The sequence below is a fragment of the Haemorhous mexicanus genome, chromosome 10 (assembly GCF_027477595.1).
Source record: "Haemorhous mexicanus isolate bHaeMex1 chromosome 10, bHaeMex1.pri, whole genome shotgun sequence".
NCBI lineage: Eukaryota > Metazoa > Chordata > Aves > Passeriformes > Fringillidae > Haemorhous > Haemorhous mexicanus.
Genome location: NC_082350.1, coordinates 10,359,875 through 10,380,562, shown reverse-complemented (window position 1 = coordinate 10,380,562; position 20,688 = coordinate 10,359,875). Strand labels below are relative to the sequence as shown.

At 41.8% G+C, this 20,688-nt stretch overlaps 1 protein-coding gene across 3 annotated transcripts in view; it reads right to left on the bottom strand.

Annotated features, from left to right (window-relative positions):
* Positions 1-20,688, bottom strand: part of NYAP2 (neuronal tyrosine-phosphorylated phosphoinositide-3-kinase adaptor 2) — a 127,043-nt gene that overhangs the window by 49,265 nt on the left and 57,090 nt on the right. For all 3 annotated transcript variants that reach the window (XM_059855292.1, XM_059855290.1, XM_059855291.1), the window contains exon 3: positions 2,804-3,901. In XM_059855292.1, coding sequence (XP_059711275.1) covers positions 2,804-3,901 — 1,098 coding nt within the window. The remainder of the gene's footprint in view (positions 1-2,803; positions 3,902-20,688) is intronic.

Genomic DNA, 20,688 nt, shown 5'->3' with positions numbered 1-20,688 from the left:
AGTGGCAATTAGTAATATATATCTTTTCCACTCTTTCACATTCTTCGTGTTCTACACCTTTCTTCAGTTTTCTGTAGGGCTGTCTCCATCTTTTCGCCTTTTTTTTTTTTTTTTGGCCTAATGTCCAACCAATTTTTTTAAAATTTCTGATTTGGCCTTGCAATTTACTTTTTTTTTTTTTTTTGTTATTTTCTTCTCACTTTCATAATTGTCTGTTATACATATTTAAAATGTTAAAAGCATGCAAAAAGGTTTTTAGAAAACAGGACAATAAGGATCAAGGTTTTCTTAACACATTAGATGAGTAGTCCAGCCTCCCCTGTCTATCACCATGTAAATCATGACATGTAAATGTGTTTTCTATAAATCTTAGAGTGTCTTCTACCTCTGCAATATCTGAACACAAACCTGATTCTTGCTCAGGGCAGTAATCCCACGGGATTAAGTCATACTGTAAATACCAGACAAATTACAATCGGATTAGATGGGCAGTCTGTTCATTTACTCAACACAGCTGTACTCCAGAGTCTTTTCACCACTGGTGTCTATTTATAATATGAATGTATTTTTCTTAAATAAATGAACACAATTTCAATTTCATATCTCTCTTGTTCTTACTATTTGTGGCCAATAAGGAACAGATTTCTACTTCCTAAGGAGCAAAGAGAGTGCTCCTTGAGAGGCCAACAAGACTGCTCTTGGTACAGATCTGCAGGGCAAGATTCAGTTTAAATTTATCAGTGAAAAGTCCTTTGAAAATTTTGCATTCAATTTCAGTCAAGCAGAATTTCAGAATATAGCAAACATATTCTGGAGATAGGTGTGAGATAGCAGCACAGATGTGCTGAAATTTTCCAGACTTGCAATATTCACAGCAGGAATTTCTCCAGGTTCCAAACTTGCTTACACCTGTGAGAATACAAACCTCACTGAGTAGAACTTGTCTAGCATGGGATTTACAGGGGATTTCTGCTCCCTTATGAATAAGAAGCATCTTTAATAATGTTTGGTATTACCTGCCAAAATCTTCCTAGCATTTCACTGAAATTATTTATAAATGTCACATCACATCCCTCATAATTGTTCCCAATTACAGGAATCATCTTGCCTTTTAGATACAAACTTGCTTCCATCCAGCACACAAATCCGGTGCTACTGTAGTTTTACTACTGTAATCAATTAATGAAACCCTACTAAAACATGGAGCTGAGACTTTCATAAAACAGGATTAATGACTACAGGCCATGAAAATACTAAAGGCAAATTAAGCAAACTGCTGCACCAACCAGTATCCTCAGTATCTTGCTAACTTGATTCTCACCTTTACCTTCTGATTGCAGAGCTGTTATTCCTGATGTGCACAGAGATAAATAAGAATAACACCGAGGCTGGAGAAGAGGAGCCAGTCAGTCAGGAGGGATGAGTTGTAGGCCAGCCTAACCCATTGCTACCAAACTTCTCCATTCTTACAGACAGGCATGTCCTCACTCAGCTGCAGAGGTGAGGCAGACAACTCTGCCTGTGGAAACCCAGAGGGGGTGTCCTGCTGAGCACCCTGAGCATGCCCCAAAGTGCTGGGACCACACTATGATGGGTGACATAACAGAGTGGCTCAAACACAACCAGAAACACAGTGTGGAATTCACTTCCCTTCTGTAGTGATACAGTAGCCTGGAAATCAGAACACCCTCTTTTATGAGGTATAAACCAGTGCAGTTTATCATACAGGGAGCTGTCAGTAGCTATAATATAGTACCTACACAAACATGAGATCAGCTGCTCTCCAAAGACAACTTTTTCATTAGGCAGGTGTCAACAATTCAAAGTCATAAACAGATTTTACTGGAGTGGAGGAGAAAGCATCCCAAGTCTGCTTTGCACTGAGACAGGAGGTGTTAGAATGACCTACCACTGCAGGACACCCACTGAACAGGAACATTTTTGCAAGAGAAATACTGATGCCTGGTTCTGCTTTCACACATGTGACTCCCGTTGATTTCAAAAGGAGTTTCCATATTTCACTAGCTCAGAAGTACATGGTGTACATGGTGCAAACTTGAATTTATGACACATCATATGACAAGTGAATACTGGCTTAAGGTTTTCCTGCACAGCCTCCTTCTCTGCATTTCTTCCTGTGTGGGTTTATAGGCTATGTGCACTCTAGGTTATGCTGGTTTTCAGATCAATTCACAGTACAACCTTCCAATCAGTCAGAACAGTCCATGGAAGGAGAGGAATGGTTTACACACAATCACAGAATCATTCAGGTTGGAAAAGTCCTCCAAGACCATCAGCCTTAACCTTTGCCCCAGGCTTAACCAAGGTTAAGCTGGTACCTCTGCTTGCCACCACATTTTCCAGGATTTCTGGCCAAGTTAAGGACGATTGGTGGATCTCTGCAAATAACCCTCAACAGCTACTGTTTTGTTATTTTGTTACAAGCTGCTTACTGTCTTAGCATCCATCAAGAAAGGCAGGACGTGACAAGATTGGAAGATCCTAACTCAGATGGAACATTTACAGCTGTGGAAAAATTAATGAGAACTGACTCTTCTGTCTTTTTGCAAGACCAAGCCATGAATTGTACTTCTAAGTTCAGTATGCATACTTAGAAACCTTAGGAATATAACACAATGAAGACTGAAGCAATTTTAGCAATTATAATTTTTCTTTTCATTAGAGGAAATTTCTATAAGGAATTCAGAATTCTGAGTTATTTAATTTTTGCCAGCATTTGATTTAGTAAAGTACACTAGCAGATAATATTAGCCAAAGATGAGGAAAAATTACAATGACTTACTTTCTGCAGGTTCCTTAGATCTTCTGCCACTGGAGGATTTCCTCAGGAGACTTCTTCCTGAGGTGAAGAGGCTGGTTAGCTCCTCCAGAGGACTGGTGGGTGTCCGAGAGCGGGAGCTGCTCTGAGATGATGACCCGTAGGTGCTGACTGACACACTGACCATCTTCCCTCCTTCTTGCAATGTGTTTCTGGCTGTAGAATGAGGCACTGATGGAGAGCTTCTTGAGAGACTTCCTGAATGTACAGAGTCATAAGGTGGAGGTCTTTTGAGGCTTAAGGGGGTAAGAGACCTACCCATACTGACAGGAGAAGGAGAGGCAGAGTGACTTTTAGGATAACCGTGTGGAGACTGCGTTCTGTATAAGGTAGAAGGATGAGGAGGTGAGGAGGTGTGCCCAGGGGTGCTAGTTCCATGAGATACTGTCTGGTCTTTCTCCAGTTTTTGATGGCCTGGTGTATGAGGTGGCAATGAAGATGGAGAAGCTCCAGCTTGCTGTTTGATGTAAGACACATTTTCTAGGACGGGAAGCTTTGTGACCTCTAGTGGAGTTAGAGGAGACTCGTCAGAATTTGGGGAACACTGCACTGGTGCTGGTGGGAACACCAGCAGTGGAGGTCTGTGAGAAAGCAGGTTTGGAAATGGCGGGGGTATGTCACAAAGCAAGCCCTTGGGAGTAGATGGCACTGAAGACTTGGTGAAATCTAGGTCAGGCACTGTGGGAGTAGCACACTGAGAAGAACAAGTGTGATGGTCATATTCACATTGACATTTTGAGTCTTGGCCTACATCATCAAATATAGGGTATTTCATCTCCTCATAGACTGCTTCGCTTTGGTCATCCTCATCTTTTTTGAAGTCTCTGAGAATATTCCCAACCATTTCAATATAAACAGGCTCCTCTTCCTCTGTGTCTGGAGCAGGACTGCTGACCTGCGAGAGCGAGGCATCCCTAGTGAGGGTTGCCTTCATAGGGCCATGCTTTTTGATATATGTTTCATCAAAAGATGTGCTTAGCTGAGTGTTTGGATTTCGTTTCGGCTTAGGAGGTGGAATCTTCTTTGTGTACTCATCACTGTGAGGTCTTGGTTTGGCTGACACTGAAAACAGAACAGAACATAAACTCATCAGAAGTCTGTAAAACACCTTGTCAAGCATAGAGTCTCTGTTACAGTGTCATAATTCTGAAATGGATTTCCTGGGACCAGCTTGTTGCTGGTTATCTCTGCTATTACATCAATAGAATGCTATAAAAATAACACTCAATTGAAAACACTCCTAGACTTCCCCCAGAATGCTCTGACACTCCAGGATTAAGTAACTAGTGAGCACTTCCCTTCCTCCGAGACATCTGTTCTTTCCCAAACTCTTTGGGACAGGGGACTTTCCATTTTTAAATATTCTGCTTTTCAAATATCACTGTGGGATTTTAAAGACCCAAAGAGTTGCCAACGACGTAACACTAAATATCAAAAAGAACTCCTTTTGGCTCCAAGAGAACAGTTAAGGTCTTGGTCAGTCATACTGGAATGACAGTGAGGTAACTCTGCAGTGACAAAGTGATGAATCAAGACCTTTTTATTTATAGTAACTCCTTGCATAAAGCACCACAATTGTCTCAGCACTAACAGAGAAGGAAAATACTCATGCACAAACTGTAAAATTTGCTGTTGAGATAATTCTAGTGATTTATCTGGACTCTATTATGTAAGATTCTAGTGAATCTCTTAATGAGATTTCTGTGAAGTCAAGGAATAACAAAGTATCTCACAGATTTGGATCCTTTTTACACTGGTTACTTATAGAAACCTTGTCTTTGAAATTATAAATCAAAGCATTGTGATGAAATTCATTTGAAATGAGAGGTCAAGGGTTTCTTGGAAATTATCCTTTATGAATTAAACAATAAGAAAACTCATGCAAACTGCATTTTGTTCACTTTGCATAAAGAGCTAATAAAACATCTCATTAAATGTTAGGGTTAATAAAATGCCTCATTAAATGCTTAAGTGAAGTCAGCTTTTATGCTAAGCAGACTCAACAAACTTGTTCAGAAACAAAATTTATCACATACACTAAACCTAGCTTGTGTTTCTAGAAGGCAATTGATACCTCACTGGGAAGTTCCCCAGTTTAAACAAACAAACACAGAGACCTACACTAGTGGCCAGGTTAGAATGGTAGTTTTCCTGTCTTTCCAAATTTTGCTGCTCCTTGTAATTCACTACTACGTCTGCCAGTTTGAACTCAATGCTCAGAGAAATCTCCAGACACCTTCTGCTGACTCATCAGCAAACAGCCAGCAAATGTCTGATGCTAACCCAGGCAGGCAGCACTCACAGAGTTGAAACCTCTCTTTTAGAAAGAGCCATGAACACATTCCTGAAGCCAGCAGTGAGGCAGTGCTCTGCCAGCTCAAGACAGCACTTTGAGTCTGGGAGGATGCTGGCTCAGAGCTGGATTAAAGCACCTGCATTAAAGCACCTTACCAACGTGGTTTGGTCACTATCAGAGGAGGATTCAAACAGCGTTATCACTTTGTCACACTCATGCTTTGATCTCCTAAATAACTTCTGTTCAATTCCCACAAGGTGTAGGCAGATGATAAACAAGTTTTTTTCAGGAATAAGGAGCTGTGAATGTGTACATGCACAAAGTGATGAGACCACTCTTTGTTAGTAGCATTTGTTTTAGCTTAACACATAACTAAGGTACAACAAAGCAAAAAGGAAAAGAAATCTTGCCAGAATTAAAAGGAACAAAAAACACTCAAAAAATTATATTATACTTTCATGATGGTTCCAATTAATGTGTTCCACTTTGCAGCAGGCTAGGGACATGCAAAAGCTACCACAGATAAGAGTATTTGGTAGCTTGATAGTTTTTCACTATGTGGATATATCCTAATGCATTTTAAATTTGTCTTTTTAATTAACCCAAATTAATTTTCTTGAATGTATTAGGCTAGACTTTTGGGAATAAGATGTAGGCTACCAGAATCATTTGGGCTTTGCAGAAAATATTACTTGTGATGCATCTGACAATACTGGCAGATTTTTCTTGCCTGCTTCCAGCTAAATTACTATTTCATTTCTGTTTAGTGTCTTATTTGTATATTATGTTTTTATATATTCTACTAACATAAACTTGATCTCAGTCCTCTCTCCAACCTCTGTTAATCTGATTTACAACCCTGTCAAAAGCAATCTTATTCAGATTGCTGCCATTAAAATGAAGAGACAGTCAATGAAACTGGCACAAACTGCCTGATGGTTTGTGAACATGTTGGACATGACCTGAACTCTAGTTCAGCTACATCTGAAAATCCTGTATTTTGTAAACACTGGCTTCTCACAGTCTTCAGTTCCCTGTGCATCACACTGCCATCACTAATGAATACCTGAGAAAGGAACATTTCCTGCTCCTCTGCTTCCTCAGATCCCTGTTCCCAGTGCTGCCTTTTACATCTTCTGTGCCACAGGTGTCATGCTGAGAATGGCTCTGTCTTACAGCCAGAGCCCCACTCTTTGATGTTTTTATTTGGATGGATGTTAATGCTTACAAAATAATCAAAAGCTGAGTTACTCTTGTGCTGTGGTCATTCAAAGCTAATGTTAACTGATATTTTTTCTAAAACCAGTCAAAAGTGGTTAAAAGTACTGTGTTTTTAAATTGCTAGAAAAAGCATATTCTCCTCTTCCCTCATTCCATTTTCACAATTTTTATCCAGCTGAAGAGGTTCTTCTACACTGTCTAAACCTGTCCTTGGCTGTTGAAGTACCCATATACAACATCCACAGGTTATTACATTACAAATGAGGAAATGAGAAATGTCAAGGAAAAGCAATTGACATTCTGCCATCCAGTCTTGTATTTTTGCATGGGTTGAAATTAAGTACCACAATGACACACAGAGCCTCATCTGCCATTGCATGATATGTAGCACTAGCCTAGAACATTGGTGACATTATCAACAAAAAGGTCAAATGACCCAGTTCTGCTGTATGAGACAGGGTAAAACATGACAAGGTGATTTACTTTCCATTTGCTATTTAAAGCATTTTTCCTCTGCTGTAGTATTTTTTTACTAAACCATTTTTCCAGGGTGTGTTACTGAGATCTTTTCCCCTTCGTGACAAAATGGGCTTTTCAAACTAAAATTTTAAACTAAATTGTTTAAATATTTTACAAACCTTAAAAGTTACCTCCTATATGGTCCTCAGAGCATGAACATCTGCTGCTATAAGACTCACTAGAGAAAATACACAGGTAAATGGATAGATTCAATAACAAAGAAAGCTTTTTATCATTACTAGGAACAGAGGAACTGTTCAAACCCATTAGGAACTCACTCAGGTGCAGGAGGACATTCAGGAGGCAAACTGAATTATCTTGAAGAAGTCTGTGGTGTAAGACACTTAAATTTATTTAACAACAGTTTCTACTCAAACACAGCTCCTTGGCAAGGGCTGAACTCTACACCACATCTGTAAATGGAATATGAACCATGAAATACTGCTCCAGCCCAGAACAACAGAGAAAAGTAACAGGAATCCTGCAGCTAACCAGAGCTGTGCAAAGCCAATGGAAGGAGCAGGAGTATTTGTGCAGTTCCGGTGTTACCAACATTTGGCAGCGATAGATGTGCATGAATGCAGAAGCCCTGGCAAGATCCCAAACCCAATGAAAGGAAATTATTTGGCAATCTCCAGAGAGGAACAGGCAAGATTGCTTAAAGTGCTTGACATTTATCAGGCAGAAAAAGCATTCGGTGCCTGCTGGGAACATAACCTTCTATGAAGAGTGAACCAGGCTGGCATATTGGTGATACACATCCTGCCATGTTGTCTGCTCTAAACATGGAGTAATTAAGTGCTTTCCAACATGAATTACCATGTCCTTGCTGAAACTGTTGCCTGTAACTTGTGTTGAGACTCTGCCACTTGTATGCATCCTCCACGAGTCCTGATGCAAAGCTGAGTGGAGGAAATGAGAATTGTTTCTTTCCCCACCAGGAGCAGCTTTCCTCAAACACCCATCTCAGAGTGCACCACAAACCTCTTGTGAGTGCTTCTATTACAGACACACAAGCACAAGAGAGCACCAGGCCTTGGGGAGGTTCAGCACCTGGGAGGTGCTCAGGGGATGATGCTCAGCACCTACTCCATGGTCCTCTGTCCCCACAGGAGCTGCCCTGGGAGCTCTGAATGCTGTGCCAGCACCTCCTTGTTTGCATCAGAGCCACCCAAACTACCACAGCTGATAACCTGGAGGCAAAACAATCCTTGCAAACAATCCTGCTCAGTAGGGCACTCCTTCCAAGCAGCTATCTGCCTCTAACAAACTTTAAGGGAAACAAGAAATGCAGTTCTGGTAACTCCAGGTCTCATCTCAAAGCAAGAAGCACAGTGCTTAAAATAGCCTCATGGAAGCCCTACTGCATAAGGAGAATATGACATTTTTGAAATTGGATATTTGTAGTGCAAAGGTTATGCAGCTTTCAGACATACCCAGATAATCTCCCTTTCATTGTTAATTTTAGAAATACAGAAAGCTTCTTGTGTTATCCTTCTGAAGTATATTTTAATTCTTTAAGTAGAGACTGAAATATGAGAATATGTTGTTAGATTGTTGTTTATTATTCGCTCACTGTATAAGGAATGAGTGAAAACATCTAAAATTTAAAATTTATTTTGCTATTTTATATTGTCTTCTGGGTATTTTCCAGTTTTTGCCTTCCACAGACCATTCCAGTGAATTTTTCTGTTCACTTTAAAAAACAGAATAAAACCACAAACAGGAAAATTGTTCCCTTTAATTTCTACAAGAGGCTATAGATTCAATGAAGGAATGATTTGGGGCCTAAAAGTTCTTCTATTGGATTTCATTATCTCTGTAGAAGAAGTTGGAATAGTCTTAGTGAAAATGGTTTTTAAAAGACACAGTTGTCTGAACTGTGCAAAAGATTGGCACTCAGGAGACCTAAATTTAAATAATCTCTTTTTACAGGCCACAGGGCCCCATCTATCGTTTTACCTCCTGATACCACCTTTCAATATTGCTCTTCTGCCATGTTAGGCTCTAAGGTATTTTACACAAGGGTTTTATTTTAATTTATTTGTTTATATAAATACTTGCACAGTGATTCCTATCATTGGAAAGCAAGAGTAGAAAGCAAAAAAAAATTAATTTAGTTATTGGACACATGCAGTGATGAACATTAATCTTTTCTTCTTCAAGAAATATTTGAAGAATATCCTACACTATGAACAGCCATAAAATATACACACAAAAATGCATCTTAGCAAGTGATTATTGAAACATCATCAACAGTTTGAAATAACATCAGGGAATGCATTTCTCTCAAGAAAAAAAAAAATCTGGCTCTCAAAATAGCATTCTCCTCGTGGACACAGGGCCCTTCCCTGCAGGTTACCTCCTCCTTTCTTAAAGATGCTCTAAAAAAAGGGAAGCACATGGGAGGAAAAAAAGAACCATCTGATTAATTCAAACAGGCAATAGGTGGTTTCAGCACAACGGTTTCAAACAGCACCTGTTTCTTCCCCCTCCTGAATTTATTAGCTCTTACTGGAAATTATTTAGGCATTTAAAGAGGACAAAACTATACTGAAAATGAAAGGACTAAAAGTCAGTGTCATAAAATAATGCTGATGTGCTACTTGCATGTCTCAAGGCTTTGATTAAGGACACTTCCTCAAAAGAATTCAGGTCCCTTTATTTTGGCTACGACTTCTTTTAGCTTTTAAAATTATTGATTTCTGCTCTAATTGAAAGTGGTGGAGAGCTTGCAGCTCTGGGAGTGATAGTCCAGAATTAAACATCAGTACAAAAGAGAGCAGAATCAGGACTTGCAGTTAAAGCCAGTTCTGCATTGCTCCAGCACTACAACCCCTGCAGCTGACAGGCACCATGGTTGGAGACAGTCTGCTCTCAGGTCCAGCTCAGGGCCACAGAACTGACTCCCCAGCCCCAGCACCACAGGCTCTGCACATGCCAAGGCTGCCATACCTTCCTGGGGCTCAGAAAAGCCAGCCCAGGGCACCAGTGCCTTGCTGCCAGAGCTCCTCCCAGCACAGCAGGGGCTGCCAGTCCTTTGTCTGCAGCATCAAGACAAGGGCAGACCCAGAGGTGCCAGGATATGTCAAAACCTTTGTAGTATCAGCATGGTGCAGAGATTCCCTACCCAAATTGCCACATTCCAGAGCAGACTGACTTCCAGGTTTTCCCCTTAACAGCCCTCACTTCTCTGTACATCCACCTGGCCAATTACCCTTTCCTAGAGTGCAAAGGTCTCTAAAAACTTCTGAAAAATTACAAAGTGAATGTCTCCTCCTGAATATCTAGCATTGTGCTCTCCTATATTTTGAATTTCACATTCTTGTCTCTTAAAAGAATGAGTAATTGATGTCCCCTATTTTTCCAGATGGCATTGAATAGGCAAAGAAAAAAAGAAAGGGGTATTTGGGAAATAATGACAAATTATTTGCAATCAAGCTGTTCTGTACTATTCACTGAGGCTAAAAGTTATTGTCAGGTGGCACAGGCCTGGTAAGGCAGAAAAAGCAAGACTTTGGATGATTAAGGAAAGAATAGTCAATTTGGATCACCCTCCTTTTACAGGAAAACTGATGTGCTGAGTGCAAGTGGAGACAAGTGAAAATCTCACAGTAACTTCTTTTAGGTGACTCTTTGGGTACCAATCTAGAAAAATATCCTTCAACTAATATGACCAGACACAGAGGGCCAGATCTCTGGCAATGCATGGCTTTAAGTTATAGAAGTTCCAGAAGAGGCTCTGAGGACAGAGAGGTGGGAGGATTACTGGGGAAAGATCCTCACGCTGCCCACACATGCAATGAGTATTTTCAAAGTTCTGGTTCATTCTGAACTCTGCAATATGCAAAACAGGTTTTGCAACCAGTGTTCAGTGACAATAAAAATTTCTGGAACTCTGTATAGTCTGGAGGAATTCTAGAGAAAGGCAATTTGTATGGAAATTTCTCTATCACCAGCATCATCAGTGAAGAATGTGGAAACAGAACAAGAGAATCATGCATGTAGACAAATTAATTTACAAAGTCTATGTGCCTGTTTGTTGGTGTCTCTCTCCAGGAACCTGTATAGAGCTGGAGTAGTGAGGGGTTAAGATGTTCACAGCAGAGTACAGCAAAACAGTAAAACAGCCACAGAGCAGAAACATCAGTAAAGCCCTTCTAGTTTATAGCACCATTTATGGAGTCTTGACTGTGACTGTGAACATGAAACCTGAAGAGTTTGCTGGTTTACTGTGAATTAACTGCTACTGCTCTATTCTTAGAGCTCCCCACAAACTGACTGCCCTTCACACAGAGAGCAATGGGTGACACCAGCCTTCCCCAGCCCCAAATCAGCATTTTTGTTGTTGTACAGTTCTCATAGAGCTGTCATCCTGCACTAGCTGCCCTTTCTCCCTCTCTGCAGCTACCCTGTATCCTTAATTATCTTATTCCTTAAGTATCAGATTCCCTGACTATCACACAGAAGATGGTGATGCTCTGAGATTCTACAGGCTGTGCCATGGAATGGCTCAAGTGCAGCAGCATTTCTCTTGGCCTTAGAAAGAAAAGATCTCTCCTCTGTCCAGAGAGGGAACCTTCTGGTGGTGTGTGAAGAGCTAAGTCCCATCAAGACATGCCTTAGTCACCTGCATCACATGAGCTTGGTGTGTAGAGGACATCATAACAGCAGTGACCCTTTGAGAGCTGAGTTTCTTCCTGTTCCCTGCTGCCCAAAGGCACTGAAGGCCCCTGTGGCATTATCTGTAGATGCTCCTGTAAACAGAGGCAGACCCCAGTCTGATTGCAGCTCCTGCTTCCCAGGAACAACACTGCTATCCATTGCTGGCTGTGACAGCTGAGGGCAGCAATGTGGGAAATCGTTTGCTGAACTTTCATGAAGTTCTTGGAGAAGGTACAGCACACAGGCTCTCTGACCCAGTGCTCACAGAGACGCTGAAGGAAACAAATCTCTGCAAGACTTCCCGCCTCTGGGGGATTTCTAAAACCAGGACATGCACCCAAATAGTGGACTCCAACATTATTTACTGGAGAAATGGTAAAAAAGAAAATCAAACTAGCTTTAGATAAATGCTAAATGAAACAGGAAGTTTAACTCACTTACTTTATTTATCTAGAAAAATAGCCTGTATTTGCTCACTTGATTTGTTATTTTGGTTCACAAACAACCAGACCAGAAGTCTGGCAATTACTGTATGCAAAGGCTTGAATAATTTATCCAGAGATATGAGACTCCTCATTTTTCAGATCCACAGCAATGCCTATCTTCTATTTACAGCTAACATAAGTAGGTCAAATGCATTATTTGCTTATATAAGTTACAATCTGTTTGCTGAGCTTCTAAAATAATTGCAGCCCATTAAATCAAACTGGCAGGCCTACCAAGGTGGTATTGTGCAGAATACTGGGCTCGTGGGGACTTCAACATGAGATGTGCTCTGTCCAACTATTCCACAGGCACAGCAGCCCCACAGAGGCTCCTGTGCTTCCTTGGCAGCAGCGACAAGGAACAAGCAGATTTCAGCAGCTCCCTCTGCCCCAGAAGTCCAGTGGGCTCTGTACAGTTCTTTCCTTGAGGCAGCTGTACAAAGCTGCACTGACTGACACATCCAGCAGGTCCTTCTGCCACCACTGAGCTCACATCTCAAAACAAAGCACAAGGCTGATGGCCAGGGTCAGATGAGTCACCACAGCAGGAGCAGCAGAAAGCAAATGAGCCACAAGGAACAAGAGTTCAGTGAAAGGGGCACTCTTTCCTTTATCAAAAGGTCACAAGGTGACACTGCAGAAGCAGTTCCTGTACGTTGTCACTGAACATTTTTGGGTGAATCTGATGACAGCTGAAGTGGACAGAACACTGCCTGAGCAGCTCACAGGCAGGCAGCAGTGCCTGGAAATGTAACAGCAACAGCACTATGGTCAGAGGCTGAGTGGCATGAAATACCCTCTGTAATCTGCTTGAGGAAAAATGCCTCCTAGATATTAATTTTACTTCCATCTCCATAGGGGTGACTCCTCTCTCCTCAGCTCTAAATAAATTGTTGACAAAATTACAGACAGGCCACACGTTATCATCTGCCTCACACTCAGGGCCTCTCTGTGTGCCTGGCATCTATCATTCCATCCTGCATTTATTTGAAAAGAGTGTAGTGAAACTAGTAGAGCCTGTAATAGTGTTGATCTACAAGGGTCAAGCAGCTGGGCCTAATGCCCATAAATTCACCTGGTATGACTGCAGTGGATAGTACCATTTTGACAGAGTTTTGGGCAATTCCAAACAAGCTTTAGGAAAAGAATCTCCTGTTTCAAATGTCAGGCTTGACCTCATTATTCCAGCTGAGAAGCAAAATGGAGGACGAAAGAGCAAAGATGGAACAGAAAAAGGAAGGGGAAAGCAGAAGTTATAGCAATAACCTAGTGTTCATAGCCTGTTTCATTTTGCTGTTTATCAGAAGTGAAGCTCTTTGCAGGAATTCATCCCCACCACCAAGGCACAGTCTATGGCAGAGCACAGCTCAGAACAGCCTGAGCTCTGTGGGGGTTGTTACACATCATCTCCTGGGACTGTCTGTTCTGTAAAGCCCTGGCATTCAGCACTTCAGAGCTGCACCATAAAGGCAGCTCAGATTTTGCCATCCTTATTCACCCTCTGTAGCATCAGTGATACCCACAGGAGGTTGGGAAAGGGAACTTGAGCAGTTTCTACACTGAGTGGCTGCTTGAAGTATTGGCTTCCACAGTGACTGCCCTGAGTTCACAAATTAAACCCTGCCAGCTGTGTGAAATTTCAAATTAGCAAGGACAGTGTATTTCACATATTCCCTTCACTCAAAATCTTCTTTCTACAGCGCTGCTCACAAAAGCAGCATCCCATCAGCTCAAATTTTCAATGTGAGCACAAACATTCTCATCATAAACTGATTGCAAATGACCTCACTAAACAAAGCTTTTATCACTATCTGTGTGTTACAAAGGAGGTATCTGTGACACTGAGGGACAAATGAAATGCTCAAGGTCATCTGAGCCAGTGGCTATTCCTCCACTTACACCCCTGGGAGACAATGTTTAGTATTATTTTACAGAAGTCTACATTTAGCTTAACACTTACTGACATGCAAGCATGCATTTGCAGAACTGGGATCATATGGCAATGAGTCACTGCAGATATTTGGCCACACCACCAGTATAAATTATTTCACCTTTAACAGAAAATAACAATTTCAGAATCATAGAACATTTTGAGTTTTACATCTTTGCTTGCAAACACTCATAAATAAGAAAATAAGTAGGCAGGACATATTATCAAGCTTTTGCATCCACACTAGTCCTATAGCTTCAAGTTTGTGCTTGGCACACTTTGGTATGTTTGCTTTTTTGGTTGTGGATTTTTTTTTTCCTTTAATCAAAAGATTGCTTACTATCCTATTCACCAAAATTCAAATGTTAAGGGACTTCCATTGTCATAAACAAAATCCTAAACCCATTGAAACTGAGACTTCTGGCATCACCCAAGTGATTCTAAGGCAAGGTTTATAGCCAGTCCATCCTTTGGTATTCTACCAAGAGGAAATAGGAGAGAGCTCCATTTGCAGTCATGCATGGAGGGGAGAACGCCAGCAATCTCCTTAATCCTACAAAGCACTGTTAGGGCCAACAACCCAAAGGCAATGCTGCTGGTTTTTTCCAGGCATGTTCATGCTCAGAGAGTCCTGTACTTGTAGTACTGGTTTTACCAGTAAGCATAAGGGGAGCTATAATTCTTCAATCATATATGCAGGAGGGCTGTAAATTTGAAGGTAGAGTGTTCTTTTTGAAGATCTCTGAGAAATTATGGGAGCCATGGCAAATATTATACCACTGTGCTGGAAATGGATATCAAGCTCTTGCTGATGTCAAGTACACCATGCTCCACTTCTAAGCCTTTCCCCACCCTGAACTAGCAGCCAGCTACAAACCACCTCAGACTGTGGGATATGCACTTCTCATTTGACATGCCAGCAGTTCAAAGTTACAGCCAATAAAACCAGCACTAAAATTATGTGTGCGCCGTTTTGTATTTTCCCCACTTGCATCTGTGAGAATCCCAGGCTGGTACACTGTGACCTCCAGGCAAACTGATGGCAGTGCAAGGAGGGAGCTGTGCTCTGAGGAGCTGTCAGGGCTGTGCACATTACCCCAGCACAGCAGCATTCACACACAGACGGACAGACGGACAAGCATGAAGTGCCAAACACACTTGCAGCATGTCAGGCATGTGTTGCCTGATGTCATCCAGCATTAAGCCAAGTGGAAAGGATGAAAGCAGCAAACCAGTGCACCAACCAAGACTGCTATATTCAAACAGTCATTAGAAAGAAACTACCAATGAAACAGAGGCTGGCCATGACAGGATCTCACCTGGAGCTAGACTTTAATCTCTTGGGATGTGATTCTGCAAGCACTGTAAATCCAGTAAAGCCAATGAGAATGCAGGGGGCACAAAATGTTTTAAGAGCTCAGTCATGCTTCACTCCATGAGGATTTGTCTCATTTGGTTGTTAAAGTAAGAAGAGAATTAGGGCACCAGTTAAAAATAAGGTAAGACAAAGAGGTAGAAAATCAATGTACTTGCTGTGTAATAAAAAGTGCAGCTGTTTTGTGGCTTTTGTCTTTAATTCCAAATTAATTTTGCTAGACACATCTATTATCACAGACTAGGTCTGAGAGTAAACCGGGGCTTTAGGATTTCAGTCTGATCCCTCAAGCCCTTACTCATTTGTCCATAATGCCTTTAACAGAAAAACATGCCAAAACCACTATGCAAAACAGAAGTGTAGTAGGAGTATTCTCAGATTGTTATTTTTGCAGTTTCAGAGGCATTTCATTTTACTTAACAATTTTTGATGCGCTGTCAAAACAAGGCAAGAGAATTAACCTGGATTTCTCCTCCCCTCCTCTCCTGGCCTTGACTTCAGAGCCATTCAGTGAAGCAAAATAATGCAAGAATCTAGTATTTCATAGTATTTCAGCTCATAATATTCTTGTATTATGGTCCCCCGAGGTATAAACAAAACAAAAAATGAAATAGAGTCACAAATATGATGACTTGCAGTGACCTGTTGACAATGAATAGGTTTATTGATATTATAACCTTATAGTTACTTGGGTCTGTCTACTGAGACTGCATTTTAACCATGTGGTGAACAAGACCACCCACACTTTAGCTTTCTTCAGAGACTCTCTCTTCAGTCTGGTCCTGCTGGCAGAGATTATTGATTTGGACACCTCAAATAGCACATGTGAAGTGCTTTCAGGAGTGGGTTGGCTCTAAAAGCAGCCCAGTGACTTTCATATGATGCAAAACCCACACTAATACTTTGTCCTAGATCCCAGGTAACTGCATGAATAAGTGGTTCACATTTTCTTGACTTTTTGGCATGTCCAGGGGCTACAGTGACCTGTACAGTCAGAGGACAGCAGCCTGAGAAAATCTCCCATACACTTTGACTGCATTATGCCGAACACTGCTCTTAGGTCTGAGATGGTCCAGTTAATTTCAGGGCACAATGATGTGAATTCACCATCAGTTTTGACCTGGGCTTGTGACCAGGCTTATAAACTCTCCTGAGCCCTGGAACACTGGGGCTCTGCACTGAGAGTGCAGAAAAGCCCACATGCTCACAGCAGGAGTCACAAATGTTTAGCAGAGCTTGCTGCCCTCAGCTGAGAGCAGGCAGCTCCTCCTGGACTGGCTGTATTTGCAGTTAATCTGGAAAATCAGCAAAACACTCCCTGAACTCACATTATTAAGGCTTTTCCATTATCAAGAACATCACAGCTTCCATCACTCTTGAGAGCAGAGCAATAGCTGTACTGCAGGGGAGCTGCACACTTCGTTTTAGACTTTTTTAACCCTGGTGCAGAGTCTCAGCAAATGAGCAACATCCTATCGTGAAAAGAGCAAGGAGGAATAGATAAAGCAACTTTGTTAAATTAAGAAGAATTTTAAAAAAGTCACCAAGTACACAGGCTAGACTAGCAGAACAGAGCTAAAGTACCAGCTGCCAAGTCCTGGCACTGTGAGATTCCCAAGTGGGTAACAGAGCTTTGTGTCTTTTACCACTGCCTGGTCTATTTTCTGTTCAATGCTTGCAGCTTCCATTAACATTAATGAGCATGCATATGTGCCTTGAGGGTAAGAACATATTACCTCTGTGGCTTCAAAACTTGTTTATAAATCCCTCCAAAAATCACATTGTGTTCATTGCTCTGCAGAGAAAGCTATTATAATAGCTATAAGAGCTGCTATGTTCGCTCCCTCCTTTCCCCTTGCCCTTGCTTATCTGAGGGATGAGGAACCAGACCTGGAAAGATGAAGGGCTGAAGAAGGTGATGCAGGGAAGTAAAGCAGCTCTGGAAGCTGCAATCTGAAAACTGACTTGCTGCAGGGAGGGGCAAACTGAAGTCTCAGCAAAAGCAGAGAAAACCAAATCCCGAAGCACTGAAAAACTACTCCCACCACCACCACTGCCCAAAAAGCAAAGCCTTTGAAAGTCTCTAAGCTGTTAAATACTAGGCAACAGAACAAAATCTTTGCCATGTCCTACCTGCTTGAATGCAGGTCAGTGGGATCAAGCTGCTGGGCAGAATCCCAACACAGTCAGGCCAGTGCTGCCCTCCACCCTTCTGATCCCTGGGGCAGCAAGGAGGCTGGGAGGGGAAGGGCTGAGCAAAGGGAAAGACATGCCAGGGTTCCATTAGAAGTTGAATGGCTCTAACACTGCTGAAGGCAACATATCCATCCCCATGCCACTTGGGCACACAGGGGACACACTTCTCTGGAGTCAGGCATGGCAGTTGAAAGCCAACTCCACCTTACTCTACTGACAACAAGACCTGTGATTTCTGACTTTTCTGCCTTTGACCTTCCCCTTCATCAGTGCCAGCCCTTCTCCCAATGTGCACAGATTCAAGTTAAGCCCTCAAGCCTCACAGGCTGCAGTGCAGCATACAAACAATTATGGGTAAGACAGCACTGATATCAAGAATCAGATTAAGGTATGTGGAGGAAAATACCTTGCTCTACACATGGCTCAACAGCAGCTCACATTATATCTATACAGCTAATGTGAACCAAGCTGCAGCTTCCCACAGGGAAAAACTGTGCTCAAATTGTGCAGGCTGTAGGAAAGAGGAAATGAGCTGTAAAATATACAGTACACAGTATGCAACCACTGAGGCCTCTGAGCACAATGACCCACTGCAGCTCAGACAGCACCTGGCTGAGGAGCTCCTGCCCAGGGCGGCTGCCCTGGAGCTGGAGCTCAGGAGACAGCACACCCTTGTGCTGCCCTGCCAGGCTGCCCTTCCTGCTCCCAGGCCACATCTCAGCACTGCAGAAGCACTGCAGCCACAGTGACAAGTGGCCCAGGCTGCGAGGGAGCTGATGGCAAGAGCCATGGCACAAATCTGGTGCTCTCTGCACAGGGCTCTGACAAGCTGCACTGCAGGATGCTGCTCCCCAGACCTGCCTCCCCACTCCTCTGCCACAGCTCCTGTCATGGGGAGCAGCAGCACTCATTGCTCAAAGCCACATCCCTAAAACACTGCACTGTGCTGTGTCAGTGCTGGGCTGCCATGTCAGCAGGAGCATCTTAAACTGCCCACAGGTCAACCCACCAGAACCCATCTGTCAGTCCCTTTGGACTGGTTACGTCTGAATAGGGCTCATTAAAGATATTTCTTCCTTTAGTAGGCATGGATGAAAAGATCTGGGAATAAGATCTGTCTATAAGGAATGATATGTCATGGTTACCACAGAGGACACTATTTCAAAGTTCAGGTTAAATACGTTATTCACTAAGGTAGGAAATAAAAGGAAATCAGCTCTATGTAAAACCAGCAAAAGTACTAAATCCCTTTAATCCAAACTCTGCTTAATGAGAATAATAAACATTCAAATTTACAAGGAAGAGCCACCAGTCTAGCTGACAGAAAACTGAATTTATGAGAGAGACCAACTGGACTGCAAGCCCAGTTACAGTTACTGTAATTGCTTTTCTCCTGAGAAAAAAATTTCCTTACAAGCTGTCCACCCTTAGAAATTGCTGAGCTCAATGCGAGGGCTTAGAAGGCAGCAGCAAGAAGGACATCTTCTTTCCCAAGACACTTGGAAGGAAAACACTAAACAAATTGAGTGGGTTCAAGAGGTGGGTCTCCTGCAAGTATTTTCTCACATCAGAGGTAGATTTCCCTTTGCTCTAGCAGAAGCAGAATTACAACCATGAATGCATTGTGAAAATGCTGTTCTGAGTTTTAACTGGTATCTGTGTGCATATTTGTATGTACATGCAAGTACATAGAACCTGCTTTCTCATGCAGACATACATTAAATTTTATAATCAAACTATATATTTAATGTGTATTTTTTATATAATGTTGTACTCCATATGACTAAGCAGAATTTGAACAAAAAATGAACTTTCAAAATGCAGTTTACTTACATCTTTTCATTTTTACTTGCACTGCAGCAGATCTGTAAACCTTTCCTGTAGACATGCAATGATCATATCAAAAAGCCCTGCTTGAGGCTGGTTACATCAGCCAATTATACTGTTTTATTACTTCCTTTTTCTGTGAGACTGGGCAGTGAAAACAAATCAATTAATTTTTCTCCTGCATTTTTGCAATAAAGAGCCTTTCAGGATCAAGATTAGATATGCCTTCTATGCTGAAATGTTATTTTAAATTACCCTTTTCAGTTCCCTTCTCACCTCCAATGTGTGATGCATGGGGCACAGCTCCATTTGTTTGCTGTTCCTACCAGACTTTTAAAACTCTGAAGAAAAGATAACCCACATTTTTAAAAAACACTTTCTAGAAATCTGTCACAGAGAAGAAATGCATTAGGTGGAAGGCGTTCAGTGGGTGCATATGAGAGGCAGCCAGAAGAGTAAGAAGTGGAATATTAAAGCACAAGAAGGGACACAAAGTGTGGAAACACAGCAAAAAAGATAAAGTCAAGGAGAAGGATGCCTTCAGGCTAGAGAGGGCTCTTCCAGGCAGAGCCAAGGTAGGCTGGGATGAACAAAACAAACCCAATGCTGCTGCACAAGACAGGGCCAATGAGTGTCACTGCAACTTCAGGGAAGATTCTCACACTCCCACAAATATGGAAGCCAGAGCACTTACAGGAAAAGTGCACAGAACCAGTGGGGGTGTTACTGCTGCTATTTGTGCTTCAGGAGGAAAAGGTCCTTCAAGCTCAAGACCAAATTTATTCTGCCCATTCTGCAGTGCATTCAGACATATTCAAATCAATCTAATGTTATGGCAGATATTATTATGGGATAATATTCAATATTTGATCAAAAAGAGTATCAAAGTTACTACTTGTTACTGCTTTTATTTGTATAAAGAGGATCACTACCAAAAAGAAAAAGGTAAACATGTTTAATAAAAATGAGCAATGAGGCTGTCCCTGGTTGTCTAGAAAATGTAGCAAATTCCTTTTCAAAGTAGCCACCAGATCAGACAATGGACATTATAGTCTGAATTATTCTGCACAGCCATTAAAAAATTGAGCTGGGAACAACAAAGGAGTTGTGACAAATGCTTTGTAGAGATTCTGTGGTAGTTGATGCAGAAACAATAGGGTTTTTAATCATGATCCCCCATAGTTCCTGGAAAAGGCTGTAGTCATTCAGCCTGCAAATACCACAAGCACATGCAAATGTGTGAGACACATGCATATACAAATATTTGGTTACAATATAGACAACAGTGACTGAAAGTTAAAAATGCCTGTTCTTGGACCTGAGCTTTCAAAGACA